Genomic DNA, 26,244 nt, shown 5'->3' on the forward strand with positions numbered 1-26,244 from the left:
CACTGGCTCAGATAAAGGAAAACAATACAATAAGTTACCATAGCTATGCAGATCACACACCAATGTATATAACCAATTCACCAGGGGACTATGCTCCTATTAAATGCATTGAGCAAGTTAATGACATGATGTGTGAGAACTTTCTTCAATTAAACAAAGTTTAAGTTGTTTTTGGAGGCAAAGAGGAGTGGATAATTCAGAATTCTTTGTTTCCCCTTAAAAGGTCTGCCCTGGCTTAATGACACCAGAGCCCTAAGGAGGGAGTGCAGAAATCAAAACGGAAGTCGAAGTGTGATAAGCTTCAAGTTTCCTTTGACATTTTAAGAAACAATCTTCTCAAATACAAGGGAGCAGTTAAGGCTGCGAGAGTAAAATACTTTTCCAATCTAATTTCAAACAACTCCTAAAATATCAAGTTAATGGTATTCAGTACTATTAACTCTGTCATCCGCAACGCCCCCAGTACCAGCTTAGACATGTCTCCTGCTAAGTGTTAATACTTTTTAGATTTCTTCAATAGCAAGGTTGAGGATATTAGATTGAACATCATTCCCCCCCAGCCGTGACCTAGCCATCTTGCTAGTCTGTTCTTCGAAACTGGACTGCTTTCAACCCATCACACTACCCTCCCTTACAAAGATTGTTGCCACCATGAAACCTTCAACCTGGCCTCTTGACAGTGTCCCCACTGCCATCCTGAAGGATGTCTTCGACACTACCAGCCCCAGCATCCTCTCCATTATTAACAGCTCTCTGGCAACTGGTACCTTTCCAACCTGCTTCAAGCATGCAGTAGTCAACCCCCTCTTAAAAAAACAACAATCTAGACCCCACCCTGCTTAGTAACTACCGACCTATAGCTAAATTTCAATTCCTCTCAAAGACTATTAAAAGGTTCTTTTCACTCAATTACAGCCCTACCTGCAGCAAAATAACATATTGGAAATATTTCAGTAAGGTTGTATGCCCCACCCTCTCAAAGAGTCTGCCTTGTATAAGTATATATAAGTGTATAATGACCTGCTCCTCTCTGCTTACTCTGGTGACTGTGCTATCCTGATTCTTCTTGACCCCAGCGCAGCGCTCGATACAGTAGATCATGACATCTTAATACACTGTCTCCACTACGAGGCTGGTGTTGATGGCACTGCCTTGGACTGGTTCACATCCTACCTCAAAAACGAAAGCTTCTCCGTCAACGTGTACACTTTTTTTTCACCCGTTGCTAGTCTCCCCTGCGGTGTACCACAAGGCTCCATCCTAGGTCCAATTATGTTCTCCTCCTCACCCAAAGAGTATATATGTTCAGTTTGTTGTTTTACAAGGAATAGAACTTTTGTTAACTTTTACGCTGACTCACTCATTTTATTGGTTGTTGTGTGTTACTGTCTCCAGGTCCCCCAGACCTTAGTGGGGACGTAACAACTGCATTTGCATTGACATTAAGGGATGGATGGCACAAAACTTCTTGCAGCTAAATGAAAGCAAGTCGTCCTTTTCGGCCCCCCTGACTCATTCAAAGCATTTACCCACAGTCTTGGAAACCTGTCAGCCCCTTTTCAAACCCCATGTCAAAAACCTTTGTGATATTTGAATCTGCCTTTAAGTTTGACAAACAGTTAAACTTCTCCGTTTTTTGTATAAAGCCCTAAATGGGCAGGGCCATTTCTATGTTGTAGACCTCTTAATCCCGTATTCTAGCTCCAGGTTCCTCAGGTCGGCTAACATCGGGCTCTCGGTTGTCCCAAGCTCCAAACATAAACTCAGGGGCGACCGTGCCTTTTCTTTTGAAGCCACAAGACTGTGAGCAGCATCCCCCTCCCTATCAGATTGGACCCCTCCATTGACTGCTTTAAATCCAGGCTAAAACATACTTTTATTCCCTAGCGTTTGACTCCCTCGTTGGCTGATAGTGCCTATGCCTATGCATTTGTATATATGAGCTGTGTGTATTAATGTTTACACCAGTGTTTCTTTTAATTATTTATTTTTTAAATGTGTTTTGTAAATAAGGTCAGCTGAAACTCTCACTTCTTTTAAAATCCAGACTGAAGACTATTATTTGTTGCCACTGCTTTTCATGAAATAACCTATTCATATCTGAAACTCAATTGTTATTTTTATTTTTGGATTGTATAGTTGTATTATTTTATTTAAGCTGGTTATATTTTTATTTTAATCACTTGGCTCTTTCATGACTGTTTCTAAATATATTTAAATGTCATTTTATAATGTGTTTCTGCTGCAGTTTATCTTAATGCTCCTCGTGTTTTTGTCTGTGTTGAAACAAGCTATCTAAATAATAGCCTTGCCTTGGACAGTTTAATTTACTGTAGCTACAGCAAAACAAATAACCTGGTCCAAAAAATGAACTAATATTTCTGATCAAACAGTCTAATATTTCTGATCAAACAGTCTAATATTTCATCAAGGATGTGTCAATATGTAATTTGTTGTGTCTTATGACAATCAAGTGTAAGTGTATACCGTCTAGACAAGGTATATAAAGAACCCTAACCCTTCCATGACTATCACGACTCACCTGCTGCAGCTGCAAGTACTACTTCATCTGATCATCACAGCAAGGTAAGGGTTTAGTTCTTTAGTTTGTTTTAAGAATCAAAAATGTAAAAGCTAGACTCTACACCTTGTATACAATGAATTAAGGATACAAATTAAATTCAACTTTATGAAGTTGTGACCGCTGCAAGGGGAACTCTGGTAAAAAAAAGTTAAATTTACTTTAAGTTTAAGTTATTGTAAAATATAAAACTTAAAATGCCTGATTCTTATATAGATGGCATCTGTTGTGTACTGCATCGTGCTCCTCTGTGTGACCAGTGGACTGTGGATGGACGCAGAGGTAAGTAATGTTTGTTATGCGTAGCTAAAGAAAATACAGTAATTAATACAAAATAATAGACTATATTTATTATGATCATTGTTCAATGGCTCAAATATGAATCATAACCTGGTCATTCCTAATAATGTGTTCTTTACACCCACAGGCAAAAGCTGAGGAAAAAGGTTGGTTGTTATTTTAATATTAGAGTCAAAATACAGCATCCAACCATTTTTTTACTGCAGCCAAATTAAGATGGCATCCTATTGGACATCATCTGTATACTGCATTTATTGCTTCTGTTGCTCCCTCAATTAATTAAGTATTCATTTCATGACAATTCCAGATTGTGAGAGCTGCCCTCCTGGTTGGACTAAGTATGGCTCTCGCTGTTTCATCTACAGGCCTTATGCATATAACTGGTATACTGCTGAGGTACTAAAAATGACAACAATATTGCATTAACTGGCACATATATTGTTTGGCATATTCTCAAAAACGACTGACTTTGTTTCCCCACCATAGAGACATTGCATTGCCATCGGAGGGAATCTGGCTTCTATCCAATCGACCCACGACTACAACCAACTCCGACAGTTCGTGAAAACAGCTACAAAGAGAGATCTACAAGTTTGGGTTGGAGGCCATGATGCTGTTCGGGTGAGTGATTTATGTATCATGTTGTTGTATCAAACATAAACACTGCAACAATGTTATTTTACTCCAATCTCTGCTGCTTTGTATATTTAAATAAACAATGGCTTGAAATGGCTTTGTGAACATTTGACTACCACCCTGAGATTATTGACTTAATTCTGCCTGTAAACTCCATTATAAGAAATACTTTTACAACATAAAGCTTGGGAAACCGACAATAAGCCACCTTTTTTAATCTCAAAACTTCAGGCAGACTGCTGATAATAAAGTGGGGGCATGTCACTTACCAACCAAACCAAAATGAGAGCTTTTTTGCCCTGGGTTTTGCATCTCAGGCTACATCTTGTCCTTTGGTTTATTCAGCCTGAGAGGAAGACATCAGTCAGAAAATTACTTTTAATGTTTTTTCTCTCAGGAGGGAGTGTGGCTGTGGAGCGATGGCTCTAAGTTTAGCTTCGGAAGCTGGGGCAGCGGTGAGCCAAACAACAAGGGAGGAAAGGAACACTGTATGGAGATTAACTATGCAGGTAAAAAATATTTTAAGTAGAATTATAAAATAAAGCTAATCACTCCTTTTAAAGTGCTTACTAAAAAAATGACGTTACAATACATCTTTGCTTGTGTTTTGTAATATTCTTCATATAAATCTATTACGTTTTGTGTTTTCTTTGTCTACAGGTAGAAACTATGTCAACGACGCAAATTGTCTCTACGGGCGAACTTTTGTCTGCTCCTCCTCCCTGGAATGATGATGTCACTTCTAGCAGGATGTCAGGCCTCGATGACATCACTGTTTTGAAGATTTATCGACACTTCTGATTCACTTTAATATTTAATCAATAAACTGATTCATCCTGCTAAGCAAAATTTCGGCTTAACACCAGTCTGTCCGGAACATGTATTTCTCTCTCTGTACTATGATGCTAAACCTGACCAGCAATCCAATCAATTAAAGCATAACTGAAAGCTCAATGTTTCTTTATTTCTTGTTTTCTACAGTTTTCATAAACTGGTGATGGTCCTGTTATTTGATCGTTTTCTCATTATTTGAGAACCTTCAAAGTAATTGGGAAATATTGTTCATTTCCACTCACTACAATGAGAGACATTACAGTCTCCTTATTTCACAGCTTAGTTTAATACTTTATTCTTATCAGTTATCGACAATAACGTCTGTTATTTTTTTAAATAGTAGAACATTGCTAAGGAGGCTCTGACTCTACTGAAGGACCATGTCCAGTCATTCCAATATTCAGAAGAAAGTTCTGTCAATTTCACATCAGCTGTGGCCAAAACATTTACATATCATACTACATCATCATTAACGCCATGCAATAGAGAGGTGAAGTCCCGCCCATCTGCCTCCGACCCATGGGACCTTATTTCGGAAAAATTATGTATTGAAGGCAATGGAGAGAGAAAGATTATCTTTCGACCCCGTTTGATATGTGCAACGAATTACACATATGATGTTTGTCAATCTTAAAAAAATCATTTCCATGTCAAAAAAGTCACAGTTTGTCGTAAAACTGTTGAAATATAAGACTATGAAAAATACGCAACTAGAAAGACTACAAATCCCAGAATCCCGGTCCTGCATGCTGGCTCTTACGGGGAGTTAGAGCCAGCATGCTCTAACTCCCCTTTTCTGTATGTACAGCTCTCAACATGCCCAGACTTGGAGTGATTTTCACCTCTTTTAATACTTTTCGCCTCATTCTGAAAGAAAGAAGTGAAATGTGCCAACGTGACGGCCGACTTGGTGTGTTGTGCAAGACGGGAGAGTTCATTGAGCGGTTTCACACAAAAAAAAGTGTTACTTCACATTTTTACGACACATTTTAATTTTTTTGACTTGCAAAACTATCTTTTAAATTGACAAACATCATCTGTGTAATTCGTGGCACAATTCAAACGGGATCGAAAGATAATCGTTCTCTCTCCATAGACTTCAATGCATACTTTTTTCGAAATAAGGTCCCATGGAGGTCCCCCGGAAAGGGTGGGACTTCACCTCTCTATACTTTTTGAGCATTATGTTTATATTTGTGGACAGTAGAACATTCTGGATGCATGAAGGCTGAACTGTCCGCAGGTAAAAAAAGAAAAAAACGTTTTTGAAACCCATAGGGAAATTCACCTGTTAAAGCATCAAAAGAATAAGAGTGAAACAAAGGTCGGTACAGAGTTCGCACAGGGATTATAAGAATAAATATAAGAGTAATTATAGAAGTAACCTTTTTGATAGAAATAAGATCTATAACATGAGGTAAAACACTGGACAGCTGAATATCTGAATGTATACAGATATGAGTAAAGATATTCTAATATACACTACCAGTCTCAAGTTTGGACACACAAGGTTTTTATTTATTTTAATTTGTTCTACATTGTAGATTTATACTGAAGACATCAACACCATAAAATAACATATGGAATTATTTAGTAAACAAAAAAGTGTTATAAAAAAATCCAGAATATGATTTATATTTAGCTGGCTACTGCAGAATGCTGTGGTAGCCATGCTGGTTAAGTATGCCTTGAATTCTGAATAAATCACCAACAGTGACACCAGCAAAGCCCCCCCACACCATCCCAATTCCTCCTCCATGCTTCCCGTTGGGAACCACACATGCAGAAACCATCCGCTCAGCTTTTATTCATCTCACACGACACAGCAGTTGGAACCAAACATCTCAAACAATTATCTTCTTGTTGTTGTAATCCTCACTCTTGGGCCAGAGCTAAGGCCTTCGCCGGGACGCTGACAACTGTCATTCTGACCCGGCCGAAGGCTAGGGGCCGGTGTTGGAACTGCAATTCGTATCCCCGGGTTAGGGTGGAAACTACCCAGGGGTCGGAAGTGCAGGCAGCCCAGTAGCTGAGCTGCTGCTGGGAAAAGCAGCCGACGACCGGCCCCGGGGCTTCAGGGCCCCGCCCCTTGGCCTTTGGAGCCCCTTGGGGGGCGCCGGTAAGGCGCTGAGGTACGAGGCTGCCTAGAAGATCGGCTGGTTGAGTGGGCCGCTGGGACCTCCGCAAACCACCACTGTAAGCTGGTGGCTGAGTGTGTCTGCTAGAGGCTCCCTGGGCCTGCTGGGAGTGGGCACAGGCCTATGAAGACCCGAGAGCTGCTGCCTAGTCTGCCTAGCTTGGGCAGCACTGCCACCAAGGGAGCTGCCCCAAACAGCTCCCCTGGCTCGACTGGCACACTACGGAGGACTCCCCTACATGTCTCCGTCAGAGGAGACTGCGCCAGCCATACCTGGCGGTGAGTCTGCACCAGGAAGGAAATAACTCGCCCCAGTTCCCCAGTCATTAAAGCAAAGGCCTGCAGTGATGCATCAATGAGGCCCAGCAAAAGAGTCGGAGCCGGAGCCTGCCGCAGAGAGTTGGAAACGACCAGCATTAAATGAGAGAGGGAGTTCCCGATACGACCCATGTGTGCCGCTGGGTCGTAGGCCTTACAGAGCAGTTCGTGTGACCCTGCACTGAGGCCGAGGGCACCTGGCATCAGGCCTTCTGTGTGAGACCCTCCCTCAAATGCTCAAGACCAAGGCAAGAGGGGCAGCGGTCATGGCCGTCCTCGGGCTCCAGAGGAGCTATACAGGCGCTACATGAATGAGCCATTATTTAGGTGGCTAGATGCAGGGTAACCGGGAGCGTGTGCGAGGTCACAGCGTTCACCAGCTACCTGCTGAACGGGAAGAGTAGAGCAATGCTCCTACTTGCCGAACACAAAAAGGGATATAAATGTCCTACACCCACGTTACCAGCAAAGGGAGCAGGAGCGAGAGCAGGAGCGAGAGCACTGCCTTCACCTAGCTGAAATAAAAATAAAATAAAGAACTGGGGCCGTATTCACAAAGGATCTTAGGGCTAAAAGTAGCTCCTAACTGGCGAATTTAGGAGAAACTCCTAAACATAATGGGCGTGTCAGTCTTAAATGTAGGACTCCTAATTGTATTCACTAAGAGCAATTCACAAAGTATTTTAGGCCTAAAAGTAGCACCTAGGTTTAGGAGAGCTTAAAAGTCCTCGAGAGGACTCCTAACTCAGTAAGACCTATTCACAAAGAATCTGAAAATGGCTGCGAGACGAAATGTTTTGGAGACAATGGAAGACTGTGAATTGATCAAGAGATATAGGCAAAATCGTGAGGGTATCAAACTTGTTGTGGAATTAGTGCGGGATGCAATAAGATCCCCGACTAACAGGAATAACCCAATTAGTCCGGAAATAAAATGTTTGGCAACACTACGATATTTAGCAACAGGGAAAATGCAACTTTGCAATGCCGACGATTTAGGAATATCGCAACCATCAGTCAGCCGTGCCATAAACCAAACCATCAACGCGCTCTCTGGACCACATATCATCCAACAGTTTATCCGGTTTCCTTTGGACAATCAACAACTACACAGGATCAAAGCCAACTCCATGGCAATTGCAGGTATGGCCGGTGTGGTCGGTGCTATTGACGGGACGCACATAAAAATAATTGCGCCATCAAAAGATGAGGACGTGTTCGTCAATAGAAAGAAAGTACATTCCATCAACACGCAGATTGTTTTCATTCATCATGATAGGGGGACTTGAACGGCGGTATGGGCTGTTATTGAAAGTGTTTAAGTGCTGGAAATATGCTCATTGGATAATAGTTTGCAGGGTGCTTTTAATTGCCTCCTTGATTTAATGCAATTTACGTATTTTTATTGTTTGCTCTCTCTCTTTAACGTGCATATACAACGTCATTATCGTGGTCTGCACAAACTTGTCATCATGCGTGTATTCTGCTAAATGCACTGTCCATAACTATTTGATAGGAATAAATTTCTAGCCTAGGCTATTTCCTTGTTTTTCGGTGATTTAGTGGGCTCGTTTGTGGGATGTTGCGGATGAGTTTCAGCGAGACCGCCTGCTCTGAACAACCAATCCCCGTACTGACCGCTTCTAAACTCATGCACGAGAATCGAAGTAATCCATAGCAACGGCGCGTCACTCTTAGTTCACTCTTAGTGATTTATCCTTAGTATGAGTAAGTCTCAGCGGCTTTGTGAATAACTTTTAAGAAAAAACTCCTACGTAAAATGTTTTAGCGCGAGTTAGGAGCACTCCTAGTGGTAAGATAAAATGCTTTGTGAATACGGCCCCAGGACAGTTTAGCCGGGCGGTTACTGCTAACAATCGGGCAACACGCTCACAAGGAGCGGGGGCGAAAACACTGCCATCACCGACCAAGCCGACACCAACCTCTCCGTCGAAGTTTTCCGCGTAGCCGGCCACAGCTCCTGGGGGACGGGTAGCCCCTACTAATAGTCCCAAAACTGCACGCAGCCGGCTGTAAGCGGGGAAATCCTTAGATCTAACGTTCCAACGAACGCTTGTAGGTTACAAAAATGCAACCACGGTACTCTCGCGAAGCGGGAAGATGAAAAGGAGCCGACCCGCTAATGACACCGGCCTATGTAGCCGTCGTCATGTGGGTCACTGGTGACTTTGTTGTTATTAGGTACTCGAACTGCGCATGCGTGCGATGGACATATCCAGTGCTAAAGCACCGCCTCTGGTGGTCAGTAGGGACGAAATAAAACTCAGTTTGCTGCTCTGTGATGCTAGTTCAAGCCAGATACTTGGCATCTCATCTGCAAGTTTATCAATTTTTGGGGTCAGGTTCTGAGCTGAGGAAATCCTCAGGATTGAGTTAAGGCGTGCGTGCAATATACCGGCGGGCCAGATCTAATAGAAATTAAACATTATCCTGCGGGCCGAAATTAAATCCACCAAGGGCCTGATCTGGCCCCCGAGCCTTGAGTTTGACACATGTGTTCTAGAGGGACAGTGGTGGATTAAAATACATTTTAGGTATGAAGGAACCTGACCATTTAGCCCCTATTTACGGCACCCCCTATGGATGGATGCGCCCTTAGCATCCGCCTATACTGCCTATGCCATGGCTGGCCCTGAGAGGCCAGCTTGTAACAAATGGGGACTCGTCCGGGATCTTAAGCCGGGACCTCTCGCCTGGTGTCAGGGGTACATCCCATAACCGAGCCAGACAGCTATCCCCCCAATACTTAGGTTGCATTCATACCTAATAGTCCGCTTTTATTGTGAGCACCAGATGACAGTTTGTTACATTGTTTCATTTTTCAGAAGGTTCGGTTTGCGTTCACACAGGCAAAACTCAAACGAACTATACATTTTAAACACAAGTGATGTGCACAGAAATGCTGTTCAATACCACCTCCTTTAAGCGGACCAGAGTCCAGTTGTTTAGTTCACTTCAGAGGTCTCGGACTGCGTTCACATCAACCCAAACAAACCAAGGGGGTGCTTACATACGAATTCCACCGGACTTTACCTCTAGCCGAGTGCTATTTTACTCTAAGGAACTGAGTCTACCCTACCCACATTACAAATGTTTAAATAAACTGTCCTATAACAACGTGTTCCTCTGCGCATATTAGTTTCCATGCAACTAATGCTCCAACTAACAGAAACCAAAGTGGCATTAATGTTTATTTAAAGCCAGTTCATTTGATGTCATGCCGTTTTTTGTGTCTTTTTCTGGCATACGCTTTAATGAAGCGTGCAGCAGATGAGCTCTGGGAATTCCCGGCCAAACAAACACTGTTGTTTGTTTAGGTGTACCTTGTTTTTATAATCCAAGTTAATATAATACATATACAAATAATACCAACCAAGGCTGTGACCCATGAATCTGAGGTTATGTAGTATAAAAAACAATATGTAACAAATGTTAAGATTTAAATTATAATAAATTAATCTTGCATGGGATCGAACCAGCTGAGATGCAACAATTGGCGAGGGGTGCAAGTGTGGAACATGGGCAATGGTGATCCTTAAACTAAGCCTTTATTTTTATTTCAAATACACATTTGTAAAGCTCTGTCACTGCTTCTTGCACAGTGGCAATGCTATCGCAGTGACAATATCTGTCTGCTTTATTGTACACACCTGGCACAGTTCTTAAAACCCCCTTTGTGGTAGTTTAGACAGAAGTGTCACAGGTTTACATTTCTCAGGTTGACAGACTCACAATGTAAAACAATACCAGTGTTGATGTTAGCCCAGGTAAAACAATCTAAATCAATAAAGGTGTGGTGACATGATGCTGTCTTGTGTTTGGAATCTTGCTGCTTGCCCGTCTCAAGTAACAAAAAGATGAATCAACATGTCTCTGCAATTCGGTATTTTCCATTCTGCCTTTTAAAACAGCTTTGGTCAAACCTCTGCTCTCTGATTTAACTAATTACAGGCCTATTTCTAATCATCCTTTTCCTTTTGTGAGTCATTTTTAATGGTTGTTTTAAAATGGCAAACAAATGACTTTATGTCAGATTAATGTGTCTTAGAGAACCATGTGCAGTGCTTTGTTAAAAAGTGCCATGTTACATTTGAAATTGTGTGCCAGGCTGAAAATGTGTGAGCTTTAAAAACACTTTTTAAAAAAAATATTTTTGCAATTAAAAGAAGGTGGATTAAGTTGCAAAACAAACACACTTGTTACCCAAAGGAATGAATAAGAAATATTAATATATCCAACATCACCTTACTTTGAGGTCATAATGACTCGGAGAAAATATTCCAAGTTAAAATGGCAATCCAGACTCAACTATATTGGACTAAAAAGGTTTTTTGATAGATGGACTGGTTTTCCAGAATTAATAGAGCTAGAGTGTGTGACATCATGACCCAAAGTTTAGAGGGTCTCCAAAATCTTAAACCTGTTCTAAATCCCATAATACTCAGTCTTTTCAATATTTTTAGATGATTTCAGTTTTCTCAATGTCTCAATTTCCGACTAGAAAACTGGGTTGGATTTTATTGCCCAGTTTTTAATGAAATCCTACTTTAAGGAAATGATCAACTTTATTTCTATAGGTAACTACATAATCTGAGTGGAAAGATATGACATAAAAATAATAATTATTCAGTACATTTATTTTAGCTCTTTTTCCGAATGCTCAAAGCGCTTTACAATACATAATAAACATATCAGACATGTACCGTATTTTCCGGACTATAAGTCGCACTTTTTTTCCTAGTTTGGCTGGTCCTGCGACTTATAGTCAGGAGCGACGTATATATGTTTTAAATGTCAATTCATGCTGACTGACATGAACCGTCTACAGCCACCAGAGGGCGCTCTAGGCTTGTGACAACTATATGCTGCCCCTGTACCACCGAAAAAAATAACATTAACATTAAAAGAAAAGAAAGACTGAACAAAATCGAAATGCCTCCAAAAAGAAAATCGTATGCTGCAGATTACAAACTGCAGGTTGTGAAATATGCATCCGAAAACGGCAATAGAGCAGCAGAGAGAAAGTTTGGAGTCAACGAGAAACTTGTGAGAGACTGGAGAAAAGCAGAGGTTGCTCTTGCCGCCATGAAAAAAACAAAAAAAGCGAATCGCGGGCTGAGGGCGAGATGGCCAGAGCTGGAGGAACGACTATATAGATGGGTTTTAGAGCAACGTGCTGCCGGGAGAGGCATGTCAACGGTGCATGTACGTCTCCACGCCCTGGCAGTTGCCAAAGACATGAATATAAATGACTTCAGAGGCGGGCCGTCCTGGTGTTACCGTTTCATGCAACGGAACCGGCTCTCTATCAGAGCACGGACAACTGTATGTCAGAAACTGCCAGCAGATTTTCAGGCCAAGATCGACAGTTTCCGTGAGTTTGTTGCAAAGCAGGTGACTGAACACAACGTGTCACCGGATCACATTATAAACATGGATGAAGTCCCCCTCACGTTTGACATCCCCATGGGCCGAAGTGTCGCAGAGAAAGGGCAGAAAAGTGTGAATATAGTGACAACTGGTCATGAGAAATCACACTTCACCATGGTGCTTGCATGTTGTGGAGACGGATCGAAATTACCACCGATGGTCATTTTCAAGCGCAAAACCATGCCAAAAGACGACTTCCCCCCCACAATTGCCGTGGCCGTGAATGAGAAAGGATGGATGGATACAGAAATGATGAATGTTTGGCTTACAAAGTGCTACACTAAGCGTCCCGACGGCTTCTTTAAAACACGCAAAGCCCTGCTTGTGATGGACAGTATGCGAGCGCACATAACGCAACTGTTCAAAGATAAAATAAAAGCTTGCAACTCCATACCTGTCATCATCCCTGGAGGCTTAACAAAAGTACTCCAGCCACTCGACATCTCCGTGAACCGGAGCTTCAAGGCTGTCTTGCGTCGCCTGTGGGAGGAGTGGATGGTGGATGGAGAGCACAGCTTCACGGCAACGGGAAGGATGCGCCATGCAACTTTCCAGCAAGTCCTTGGATGGATCGACAAAGCATGGACTTCTGTGACAACCGAAACCATACTGTCCGGATTCAGAAAGGCTGGGATAACGGGAAATAATGCTGCGTCTGACGACAGCCCCGCAGAAGAGGAGACAGTGCTTCGTCTTCCTCCGGAGTTGGCGGAGTTGTTCCGCAGCGACACCGAGAATGAAGAATTCAATGGATTCAGTGAAGTGGAATGAGATCGGGAGCTTCGTTAACTTGCTTACCGAGACTTGGCTCGTCGTGTTAATTTAGCCTCTTTTTTTCAGCCTCCCAGCGATGTTCCTTATGCTATTGTGTAGCTGAATAACTGTACATATGTTACGTTAACATACCGGACATTCAGCCTGTTCTGTGTTAAATTAACTGAATAACTGTTTGTGTTAAATTACCGGTAACATACCGGACATTCAGCCTGTTCTGTGTTAAATTAACTGAATAACCGTTTGTGTTAAATTGTTAAGTGTGAAATAAATGTCTGAATAAATGCGAATTCATACTTTTTGACAAGAACTGTCTACAGCCGTGAGAGTGCGCTCTCGGCTTGTGACAACTATATGCTGCTCCTGTACCACTGAAAAAAACGAAGAAGAGAGCGGACGGTTCTTCCGGGTTAGCTGCTTGTTAGCCATCTGTTGTTAGCCGTCTTGTTAGCTTGTTAGCCGTCTGTTGTTAGCCCGCCGTCTTGTGTCCGGTGCGGCGCAGGGTCCACCCCTACCAGCCCAGCGGCCGAATGCTCAGTGGGTGCGTCCGAGATGCCCCGTCTGTCCCAGCAGTCCTCCGTCGGAGCGCGTCAAGGGGTAGAAGCATGCCACCCTAGCCCGACTCGCAGAGCCAGCCTCCAGGTAGAAGGTATGTGTTGCGTTAACATACCGGACCTGTGTAGTTAATAACTTCCCTTTCCAGTTTACCGTAAATGTCTGTTATTGGCTTGGATTTGAAAATAAATATCTGAATAAATACGACTTATAGTCCGGTGCGACCTATATACGTTTTTTTCCTCTTCACGACGCATTTATTGGCTGATGCGACTTATACTCAGGAGCGACTTATAGTCCGGAAAATACGGTACCTCTTATCTTTCTCATCTGCATGTTTCCACTGGCTCAGATAAAGGAAAACAATACAATAAGTTACCATAGCTATGCAGATCACACACCAATGTATATAACCAATTCACCAGGGGACTATGCTCCTATTAAATGCATTGAACAAGTTAATGACATGATGTGTGAGAACTTTCTTCAATTAAACAAAGCTTAAGTTGTTTTTGGAGGCAAAGAGGAGTGGATGATTCTGAATTCTTTGTTTCCCCTTAAAAGGTCTGCCCTGGCTTAATGACACCAAAGCCCTAAGGAGGGAGTGCAGAAATCAAAACGGAAGTCGAAGTGTGATAAGCTTCAAGTTTCCTTTGACATTTTAAGAAACAATCTTCTCAAATACAAGGGAGCAGTTAAGGCTGCGAGAGTAAAATACTTTTCCAATCTAATTTCAAACAACTCCTAAAATATCAAGTTAATGGTATTCAGTACTATTAACTCTGTCATCCGCAACGCCCCCAGTACCAGCTTAGACATGTCTCCTGCTAAGTGTTAATACTTTTTAGATTTCTTCAATAGCAAGGTTGAGGATATTAGATTGAACATCATTCCCCCCCAGCCGTGACCGAGCCATCTCGCTAGTCTATTCTTCAAAACTGGACTGCTTTCAACCCATCACACTACCCTCCCTTACAAAGATTGTTGCCACCATGAAACCTTCAACCTGGCCTCTTGACAGTGTCCCCACTGCCCTCCTGAAGGATGTCTTCGACACTACCGGCCCCAGCATCCTCTCCATTATTAACAGCTCTCTGGCAACTGGTACCTTTCCAACCTGCTTCAAGCATGCAGTAGTCAACCCCCTCTTAAAAAAACAACAATCTAGACCCCACCCTGCTTAGTAACTACCGACCTATATCTAAATTTCAATTCCTCTCAAAGACTATTAAAAGGTTATTTTCACTCAATTACAGCCCTACCTGCAGCAAAATAACATATTGGAAATATTTCAGTAAGGTTGTATGCCCCACCCTCTCAAAGAGTCTGCCTTGAATAAGTATATATAAGTGTATAATGACCTGCTCCTCTCTGCTTACTCCGGTGACTGTGCTATCCTGATTCTTCTTGACCTCAGCGTAGCGCTCGATGCAGTAGATCATGACATCTTAATACACTGTCTCCACTACGAGGCTGGTGTTGGTGGCACTCCCTTGGACTGGTTCACATCCTACCTCAAAAACAGAAGCTTCTCAGTCAACGTGGGCCCTTTTTCTTCACCCGTTGCTAGTCTCCCCTGCGGTGTACCACAAGGCTCCATCCTAGGTCCAATTATGTTCTCCTCCTCACCCAAAGAGTATATATGTTCAGTTTGTTGTTTTACAAGGAATAGAAATTTTGTTAACTTTTACGCTGACTCACTCATTTTATTGGTTGTTGTGTGTTACTGTCTCCAGGTCCCCTAGACCTTAGTGGGGACGTAACAACTGCATTTGCATTGACATTAAGGGATGGATGGCACAAAACTTCTTGCAGCTAAATGAAAGCAAGTCGTCCTTTTCGGCCCCCCTGACTCATTCAAAGCATTTACCCACAGTCTTGGAAACCTGTCAGCCCCTTTTCAAACCCCATGTCAAAAACCTTTGTGATATTTGAATCTGCCTTTAAGTTTGACAAACAGTTAAACTTCTCCGTTTTTTGTATAAAGCCCTAAATGGGCAGGGCCATTTCTATGTTGTAGACCTCTTAATCCCGTATTCTAGCTCCAGGTTCCTCAGGTCGGCTAACATCGGGCTCTCGGTTGTCCCAAGCTCCAAACATAAACTCAGGGGCGACCGTGCCTTTTCTTTTGAAGCCACAAGACTGTGAGCAGCATCCCCCTCCCTATCAGATTGGACCCCTCCATTGACTGCTTTAAATCCAGGCTAAAACATACTTTTATTCCCTAGCGTTTGACTCCCTCGTTGGCTGATAGTGCCTATGCCTATGCATTTGTATATATGAGCTGTGTGTATTAATGTTTACACCAGTGTTTCTTTTAATTATTTATTTTTAAATGTGTTTTGTAAATAAGGTCAGCTGAAACTCTCACTTCTTTTAAAATCCAGACTGAAGACTATTATTTGTTGCCACTGCTTTTCATGAAATAACCTATTCATATCTGAAACTCAATTGTTATTTTTATTTTTGGATTGTATAGTTGTATTTTATTTAAGCTGGTTATATTTGTATTTTAATCACTTGGCTCTTTCATGACTGTTTCTAAATATATTTAAATGTCATTTTATAATGTGTTTCTGCTGCAGTTTATCTTAATGCTCCTCGTGTTTTTGTCTGTGTTGAAACAAGCTATCTAAATAATAGCCTTGCCTTGGACAGTTTAATTTACTGTAGCTACAGCAAAACAAATAACCTGGTCCAAAAAATGAACTAACATTTCTTATCAACATTCTAATATTTATTCAAGGATGTGTCAATATGTAATTTGTTATGTCTTATGACAATCAAGTGTCAGTGTATACCGTCTAGACAAGGTATATAAAGAACCCTAACCCTTCCATGACTATCACGACTCACCTGCTGCAGCTGCAAGTACTACTTCATCTGATCATCACAGCAAGGTAAGGGTTTAGTTCTTTAGTTTGTTTTAAGAATAAAAACTGTAAAAGCTAGACTCTACACCTTGTATACAATGAATTAAGGATACAAATTAAATTCAACTTTATGAAGTTGTGACCGCTGCAAGGGGAACTCTGGTAAAAAAAGTTAAATTTACTTTAAGTTTAAGTTATTGTAAAATATAAAACTTAAAATGCCTGATTCTTATATAGATGGCATCTGTTGTGTACTGCATCGTGCTCCTCTGTGTGACCAGTGGACTGTGGATGGACGCAGAGGTAAGTAATGTTTGTTATGAGTAGCTAAAGAAAATACAGTAATTAATAAAAAATAATAGACTATATTTATTACGATCATTGTTCAATGGCTCAAATATGAATCATAACCTGGTCATTCCTAATAATGTGTTCTTTACACCCACAGGCAAAAGATGAGGAAAAAGGTTGGTTGTTATTTTAATAATAGAGTCAAAATACAGCATCCAACCATTTTTTACTGCAGCCAAATTAAGATGGCATCCTATTGGACATCATCTGTATACTGCATTTATTGCTTCTGTTGCTCCCTCAATTAATTAAGTATTCATTTCATGACAATTCCAGATTGTGAGAGCTGCCCTCCTGGTTGGACTAAGCATGGCTCTCGCTGTTTCATCTACAGGCCTTATTCATATAACTGGTATACTGCTGAGGTACTAAAAATGACAACAATATTTCATTAACTGGCACATATATTGTTTGGCATATTCTCAAAAACGACTGACTTTGTTTCCCCACCATAGAGACATTGCATTGCCATCGGAGGGAATCTGGCTTCTATCCAATCGACCCACGACTACAACCAACTCCGACAGTTCGTGAAAACAGCTACAAAGAGAGATCAACAAGTTTGGGTTGGAGGCCATGATGCTGTTCGGGTGAGTGATTTATGTATCATGTTGTTGTATCAAACATAAACACTGCAACAATGTTATTTTACTCCAATCTCTGCTGCTTTGTATATTTAAATAAACAATGGCTTGAAATGGCTTTGTGAACATTTGACTACCATCCTGAGATTATTGACTTAATTGTGCCTGTAAACTCCATTATAAGAAACACTTTTACAACATAAAGCTTGGGAAACCGACAATAAGCCACCTTTTTTAATCTCAAAACTTCAGGCAGACTGCTGATAATAAAGTGGGGGCATGTCACTTACCAACCAAACCAAAATGAGAGCTTTTTTGCCCTGGGTTTTGCATCTCAGGCTACATACAGGCTATCTTGTCCTTTGGTTTATTCAGCCTGAGAGGAAGACATCAGTCAGAAAATTACTTTTAATGTTTTTTCTCTCAGGAGGGAGTGTGGCTGTGGAGCGATGGCTCTAAGTTTAGCTTCGGAAACTGGGGCCGCGGTGAGCCAAACAACAAGGGAGGAAGGGAACACTGTATGGAGATTAACTATGGAGGTAAAAAATGTGTTGTCCGATTTATTCATCGTAAAATATTTTAAGGAGAATTATCAAATAAAGCTAATCTTTCCTTTTAAAGTGCTTACTAAAAACATGACGTTACAATACATCTTTGCTTGTGTTTTATTATATTCTTCATATAAATCTATTACAATTTGTGTTATCTTTGTCTACAGGTACAAACTATGTCAACGACGCATATTGTGAATACGGTCGAACTTTTGTCTGCTCCTCCTCCCTGGAATGATGATGTCACATCTAGCAAGATGTCAGGCCTCGATGACATCACTGTTTTGAAGATTTATCGACACTTCTGATTCACTTTAATATTTAATCAATAAACTGATTCATCCTGCTAAGCAACATTTCGGTTTAACACCAGTCTGTCCGGAACATGTATTTCTCTCTCTGTACTATGATGCTAAAGCTGACCAGCAATCCAATCAATGAAAGCATAACTGAAAACTCAATGTTTCTTTAATTCTTGTTTTCTACATTTTTCATAAACTGGTGATGGTCCTGTTATTTGATCGTTTTCTCATTATTTGAGAATCTTCAAAGTAATTGGGAAATATTGTTCATTTCCACTCACTACAATGAGAGACATTAGAGTCTCCTTATTTCACAGCTTAGTTTAATACTTTATTCTTATCGGTCAATTTCGACAATAACGTCTGTTATTGTTTTAAATAGTAGAACATTGCTAAGGAGGCTCTGACTATACTGAAGGACCATGTCCAGTCATTCCAATATTCAGAAGAAAGTTCTGTGAATTTCACATCAGCTTTGGCCAAAACATTTACATATCATACTACATCATCATTAACGCCATGCAATAGAGAGGTGAAGTCCCGCCCATCTGCCTCCGACCCATGGGACCTTATTTCGGAAAAATTATGTATTGAAGGCAATGGAGAGAGAAAGATTTTCTTTCGACCCCGTTTGAATTTTTCAACGAATTACACATATGATTTTTGTCAATCTTTAAAAAATAATTTCCATGTCAAAAAAGTCACAGTTTGTCGTAAAACTGTTGAAATATAAGACTATGAAAAATACGCAACTAGAAAGACTACAAATCCCAGAATCCCGGTCCTGCATGCTGGCTCTTACGGGGAGTTAGAGCATGCTGGCTCTAACTCCCCTTTTCTGTATGTACAGCTCTCAACATGCCCAGACTTGGAGTGATTTTTACCTTTTTTAATACTTTTCGCCTCATTCTGAAAGAAAGAAGTGAAATGTGCCAACGTGACGGTCGACTTGGTGTGTTGTGCAAGATGGGAGAGTTCATTGAGCGGTTTCACACAAAAAAAAAGTGTTACTTCACATTTTTACGACACATTTTAATTTTTTTGACTTGCAAAACTATCTTTTAAATTGACAAACATCATCTGTGTAATTCGTGGCACAATTCAAACGGGATCGAAAGATAATCGTTCTCTCTCCATAGACTTCAATGCATACTTTTTTCGAAATAAGGTCCCATGGAGGTCCCCCGGAAAGGGTGGGACTTCACCTCTCTATACTTTTTGAGCATTATGTTTATATTTGTGGACAGTAGAACATTCTGGATGCATGAAGGCTGAACTGTCCGCAGGTAAAAAAAGAAAAAAACGTTTTTGAAACCCATAGGGAAATTCACCTGTTAAAGCATCAAAAGAATAAGAGTGAAAATAAAGTCGGTGCAGAGTTCGCACAGGGATTATAAGAATAAATATAAGAGTAATTATAGAAGTAACCTTTTTGATAGAAATAAGATCTATAACATGAGGTAAAACACTGGACAGCTGAATATCTGAATGTATACAGATATGAGTAAAGATATTCTAATATACACTACCAGTCTCAAGTTTGGACACACAAGGTTTTTATTTATTTTAATTTGTTCTACATTGTAGATTTATACTGAAGACATCAACACTATAAAATAACATATATGGAATTATTTAGTAAACAAAAAAGTGTTATAAAAAAATCCAGAATATGATTTATATTTAGCTGGCTACTGCAGAATGCTGTGGTAGCCATGCTGGTTAAGTATGCCTTGAATTCTGAATAAATCACCAACAGTGACACCAGCAAAGCCCCCCCACACCATCCCACTTCCTCCTCCAAGCTTCCCGGTGGGAACCACACATGCAGAAACCATCCGCTCAGCTTTTATTCATCTCACACGACACGGCAGTTGGAACCAAACATCTCAAACAATTATCTTCTTGTTGTTGTAATCCTCACTCTTGGGCCAGAGCTAAGGCCTTCGCCGGGACGCTGGCAACTGTCATTCTGACCCGGCCGAAGGCTAGGGGCCGGTGTCGGAACTGCAATTCGTATCCCCGGGTTAGGGTGGAAACTACCCAGGGGTCGGAAGTGCAGGCAGCCCAGTAGCTGAGCTGCTGCTGGGAAAAGCGGCCGACGGCAGGCCCCGGGGCTTCAGGGCCCCGCCCCTTGGCCTCTGGAGCCCCTTGGGGGGCGCCGGTAAGGCGCTGAGGTACGAGGCTGCCTAGAAGATCGGCTGGTTGAGTGGGCCGCTGAGACCTCCGCAAACCACCGCTGTAAGCTGGTGGCTGAGTGTGTCTGCTAGAGGGGCCCCTGGGCCTGCTGGGAGTGGGCACAGGCCTATGAAGACCCGAGAGCTGCTGCCCGGTCTGTTTAGCTTGGGCAGCACGCTCCAGTGCCACCAAGGGAGCTGCCCCAAACAGCTCCCCTGGCTCGACTGGCACACTACGGAGGACTCTCCTACATGTCTCCGTCAGAGGAGACTGCGCCAGCCATACCTGGCGGTGAGTCTGCACCAGGAAGGAGATAACTCGCCCCAGCTCCCTAGTCATTAAAGCAAAGGCCTGCAGTGATGCATCAATGAGGCCCAGCAAAAGAGTCGGAGCCGGAGCCTGCCGCAGAGAGGTGGAAATGGCCAGCATTAAATTGGAGAGAGAGTTCCCGATACGACCCATGTGTGCCGCTGCGACGTAGGCCTTACAGAGCAGTTTGTGTGACCCTGCACTGAGGCCGAGGGCACCTGGCATCAGGCCTTCTGTGTGAGACCCTCCCTCAAATGCTCAAGACCAAGGCAAGAGGGGCAGCGGTCATGGCCGTCCTCGGGCTCCAGAGGAGCTATACAGGCGCTACATGAATGAGCCATTATGTAGGTGGCTAGATGCAGGGTAACCGGGAGCGTGTGCGAGGTCACAGCGTTCACCAGCTACCTGCTGAACGGGAAGAGTAGAGCAATGCTCCTACTTGCCGAACAAAAAAAGGGATGTAAATGTCCTACACCCACGTTACCAGCAAAGGGAGCAGGAGCGAGAGCAGGAGCGAGAGCTCTGCCTTCACCTAGCTGAAATAAAAATAAAATAAAGAACTGGGGCCGTATTCACAAAGGATCTTAGGGCTAAAAGTAGCTCCTAACTGGCGAATTTAGGAGAAACTCCTAAACATAATGGGCGTGTCAGTCTTAAATGTAGGACTCCTAATTGTATTCATTAAGAGCAATTCACAAAGTATTTTAGGCCTAAAAGTAGCACCTAAGTTTAGGAGAGCTTAAAAGTCCTCGAGAGGACTCCTAACTCAGTAAGACCTATTCACAAAGAATCTGAAAATGGCTGCGAGACGAAATGTTTTGGAGACAATGGAAGACTGTGAATTGATCAAGAGATATAGGCAAAATCGTGAGGGTATCAAACTTGTTGTGGAATTAGTGCGGGATGCAATAACATCCCCGACTAACAGGAATAACCCGATTAGTCCGGAAATAAAATGTTTGGCAACACTACGATATTTAGCAACAGGGAAAATGCAACTTTGCAATGCCGACGATTTAGGAATATCGCAACCATCAGTCAGCCGTGCCATAAACCAAACCATCAATGCGCTCTCTAGACCACATATCATCCAACAGTTTATCCGGTTTCCTTTGGACAATCAACAACTACACAGGATCAAAGCCAACTTCATGGCAATTGCAGGTATGCCCGGTGCGGTCGGTGCTATTGACGGGACGCACATAAAAATAATTGCGCCATCAAAAGATGAGGACGTGTTCGTCAATAGAAAGAAAGTACATTCCATCAACACGCAGATTGTTTTCATTCATCATGATAGGGGGGCTTTAACGCCGGTATGGGCTGTCATTGAAAGTGTTTAAGTGCTGGAAATATGCTCATTGGATAATAGTTTGCAGGGTGCTTTTAATTGCCTCCTTGATTTAATGCAATTTACGTATTTTTATTGTTTGCTCTCTCTCTTTAACGTGCATATACAACGTCATTATCGTGGTCTGCACAAACTTGTCATCATGCGTGTATTCTGCTAACTGCACTGTCCATAACTATTTGATAGGAATACATTTCTAGCCTAGGCTATTTCCCTGTTTTAGTGGGCTCGTTTGTGAGATGTTGCGGATGAGTTTCAGCGAGACCGCCTGCTCTGAACAACCAATCACCGTACTGACCGCTTCTAAACTCATGCACGAGAATCAACGTAATCCATAGCAACGGCGCGTCACTCTTAGTTCACTCTTAGTAATTTATCCTTAGTATGAGTAGGTCTCAGCGGCTTTGTGAATAACTTTTAAGAAAAAACTCCTACGTAAAATGTTTTAGCGCGAGTTAGGAGCACTCCTAGCGGTAAGATAAAATGCTTTGTGAATACGGCCCCAGGACAGTTTAGCCGGGCGGTTACTGCTAACAATCGGGCAACACGCTCACAAGGAGCGGGGGCGAAAACACTGCCATCACCGACCAAGCCGACACCAACCTGTCCGTCGAAGTTTTCCGCGTAGCCGGCCACAGCTCCTGGGGGACGGGTAGCCCCTACTAATAGTCCCGAAACTGCACGCAGCCGGCTGTAAGCGGGGAAATCCTTAGATCTAACGTTCCAACGAACGCTTGTAGGTTACAAAAATGCAACCACGGTACTCGCGAGGAGATGAAAAGGAGCCGACCCACTAATGACGCCGGCCTATGTAGCCGTCGTCATGTGGGTCACAGGTGACTTTGTTGTTATTAGGTACTCGAACTGCGCATGCGTGCGATGGACATATCCAGTGCTAAAGCACCGCCTCTGGTGGTCAGTAGGGACGAAATAGAACTCAGTTTGCTGCTCTGTGATGCTAGTTCAAGCCAGATACTTGGCATCTCATCTGCAAGTTCATCAATTTTTGGGGTCAGGCTCTGAGCTGAGGAAATCCTCAGGATTGAGTTAAGGCGTGCGTGCAATATACCGGCGGGCCAGATCTAATAGAAATTAAACATTATCCTGTGGGCCGAAATTAAATCCACCAAGGGCCTGATTTGGCCCCCGGGCCTTGAGTTTGACACATGTGTTCTAGAGGGACAGTGGTGGATTAAAATACATTTTAGGTATGAAGGTGCTTGACCATTTAGCGCTTCGTAAGTTAAAATAAGTATTTTAAAATCAATTATGTGCTTTTCTGGTAGCCAGTGTATGATGCTAAAATTGGAGTGATGTGGTCCATTTTCCTGGCTGTAGTTAATATACGGGCTGCAGCATTTTGTACCATCTGAAGATTTGTAATGATGTGGTGGGATACCCTGATAGTAGGGAGTTGCAGTAATCCAGCCTAGAGGTTATAAAAGCATGAATGAGTTTTTCTGCATCGTTTTGAATCAGGATGTGTCTGATTTTTTTTATATTGCGGAGATGGAAGAAGGCAGTCCGTGAAACGTGCTTTACGTGAGATTTGAAGGACAAATCTTCATCAAAGACAATGCCAATATGTTTTACTGTGGAGCTGGAGTTCAAGGTAATACCATCAATAGTAGTTATGTCAATGGCATCATTTCGGATTTGTTTGGGGCCAAGTAAAATTACTTCGGTTTTGTCTGTTTAAAAATAAATAGTTGCAGGTCATCCATGCAAAAACAGCCTGGATTTGAGTTTGTCTTGCAGAGAATCTTGAGGCGGAGTCAGCAGTTGGCCCTGACCTATTTGCTGCCCTAGGCGAGAATGTAGTAGGAATTTCTCTTTTTCGTCCCCTCCTATTTACGGCACCCCCTATGGATGGATGCGGCCTTAGCATCCGCCTATACTGCCTATGCCACGGCTGGCCCTGAGAGGCCAGCTTGTAACAAATGGGGACTCGTCCGGGATCTTAAGCCGGGACCTCTCGCTTGGTGTCAGGGGTACATCCCATAACCGAGCCAGACAGCTATCCCCCCAATACTTAGGTTGCATTCACACCTAATAGTCCGCTTTTATTGTGAGCACCAGATGACAATTTGTTACATTGTTTCATTTTTCAGAACGTTCGGTTTGCATTCACACAGGCAAAACTCAAACGAACTATACATTTTAAACACAAGTCATGTGCACGGAAATGCTGTTCAATACCACCTCCTTTAAGCGGACCAGAGTCCAGTTGTTTAGTTCACTTCAGAGGTCTCGGACTGCGTTCACATCAACCCAAACAAACCAAGGGGGTGCTTACATGCTGTAAAACGAATTCCACCGGACTTTACCTCTAGCCGAGTGCTATTTTACTCTAAGGAACTGAGTCTACCCTACCCACATTACAAATGTTTAAATAAACTGTCCTATAACAACGTGTTCCTCTGCGCATGATAGTTTCCATGCAACTAATGCTCCAACTAACAGAAACCAAAGTGGCATTAATGTTTATTTAAAGCCAGTTCATTTGATGTCATGCCGTTTTTTGTGTCTTTTTCTGGCCTACGCTTTAATGAAGCGTGCAGCAGATGAGCTCTGGGAATTCCCGGCCAAACAAACACTCTTGTTTGTTTGGGTGTATCTTGTTTTATAATCCAAGTTAATATAATACATATACAAATAATACCAACCAAGGCTGTGACCCATGAATCTGAGGTTATGTAGTATAAAAAACAATATGTAACAAATGTTAAGATTTAAATTATAATAAATTAATCTTGCATGGGATCGAACCAGCTGAGATGCAGCATTTGGCGAGGGGTGCAAGTGTGGAACATGGGCAATGGTGATCCTTAAACTAAGCCTTTATTTTTTATTTCAAATACACATTTGTAAAGCTCTGTCACTGCTTCTTGCATAGTGGCAATGCTATCGCAGTGACAATATCTGTCTGCTTTATTGTACACACCTGGCACAGTTCTTAAAACCCCCTTTGTGGAAGTTTAGACAGAAGTGCCACAGGTTTACATTTCTCAGGTTGACAGACTCACAATGTAAAACAATACCAGTGTTGATGTTAGCTCAGGTAAAATAATCTAAATCAATAAAGGTGTGGTGACATGATGCTGTCTTGTTTTTGGAATCTTGCTGCTTGCCCGTCTCAAGTAACAAAAAGATGAATCAACATGTCTCTGCAATTCGGTATTTTCCATTCTGCCTTTTAAACAGCTTTGGTCAAACCTCTGCTCTCTGATTTAACTAATTACAGGCCTATTTCTAATCATCCTTTTCATTTTGTGAGTCATTTTTAATGGTTGTTTTAAAATGGCAAACAAATGACTTTATGTCAGATTAATTTGTCTTAGAGAACCATGTGCAGTGCTTTGTTAAAAAGTGCCATGTTACATTTGAAATTGTGAACCAGGCTGAAAATGTGTAAGCTTTAAAAACACTTTTTTTTAAAACAGATTTTTTGCAATAAAAAGAAGGTGGATTAAGTTGCAAAACAAACAAACTTGTTACCCAAAGGAATGAATAAGAAATATTAATATATGCAACATCACCATACTTTGAGGTCATAATGACTCGGAGAAAATATTCAAAGTTAAAATGGCAATCCAGACTCAACTTTATTGGACTAAAAAGGTTTTTTGATAGATGGACTGGTTTTCCAGAATTAATAGAGCTAGAGTGTCTGACATCATGACCCAAAGTTTAGAGGGTCTCCAAAATCTTAAACCTGTTCTAAATCCCATAATACTCAGTCTTTTCAATATTTTTAGATGATTTCAGTTTTCTCAATGTCTCAATTTCCGACTAGAAAACTGGGTGGGATTTTATTGCCCAGTTTTTAATGACATCCTACTTTAAGGACATGATCAACTTTATTTCTATAGGTAACTACATAATCTGAGTGGAAAGATATGACATCAAAATAATAATTATTCAGTACATTTATTTTAGCTCTTTTTCCGAATGCTCAAAGCGCTTTACAATACATAATACACATATCAGACATGTACCTCTTATCTTTCTCATCTGCATGTTTCCACTGGCTCAGATAAAGGAAAACAATACAATAAGTTACCATAGCTATGCAGATCACACACCAATGTATATAACCAATTCACCAGGGGACTATGCTCCTATTAAATGCATTGAGCAAGTTAATGACATGATGTGT

At 41.9% G+C, this 26,244-nt stretch overlaps 2 protein-coding genes and 1 long non-coding RNA gene across 3 annotated transcripts in view; 2 read left to right on the forward strand and 1 right to left on the reverse strand.

Moving 5' to 3' along the window:
• The window catches only part of LOC307037344, a 147,485-nt gene that overhangs the window by 98,119 nt on the left and 23,122 nt on the right, over nt 1–26,244 (reverse strand). The window lies entirely within an intron of this gene.
• Nucleotides 2,530–4,471, forward strand: LOC307035310 (galactose-specific lectin nattectin-like). Its single transcript, XM_079674450.1, has 7 exons — nt 2,530–2,586; nt 2,798–2,863; nt 3,009–3,027; nt 3,189–3,277; nt 3,368–3,502; nt 3,915–4,026; nt 4,178–4,471. The coding sequence occupies exons 2-7, from the start codon at nt 2,798–2,800 to the stop codon at nt 4,246–4,248; spliced, it is 492 nt and encodes a 163-aa protein (XP_079530576.1). The 5' UTR covers nt 2,530–2,586; the 3' UTR covers nt 4,249–4,471.
• Nucleotides 16,423–18,406, forward strand: LOC307034641 (galactose-specific lectin nattectin-like). Its single transcript, XM_079673467.1, has 7 exons — nt 16,423–16,486; nt 16,697–16,762; nt 16,908–16,926; nt 17,087–17,175; nt 17,266–17,400; nt 17,822–17,933; nt 18,113–18,406. Exons 2-7 carry the CDS (start codon nt 16,697–16,699, stop codon nt 18,181–18,183), a joined length of 492 nt encoding a protein of 163 aa, XP_079529593.1. The 5' UTR covers nt 16,423–16,486; the 3' UTR covers nt 18,184–18,406.

Source organism: Notothenia rossii (genome assembly GCF_949606895.1).
Source record: "Notothenia rossii genome assembly, chromosome: 4".
NCBI lineage: Eukaryota > Metazoa > Chordata > Actinopteri > Perciformes > Nototheniidae > Notothenia > Notothenia rossii.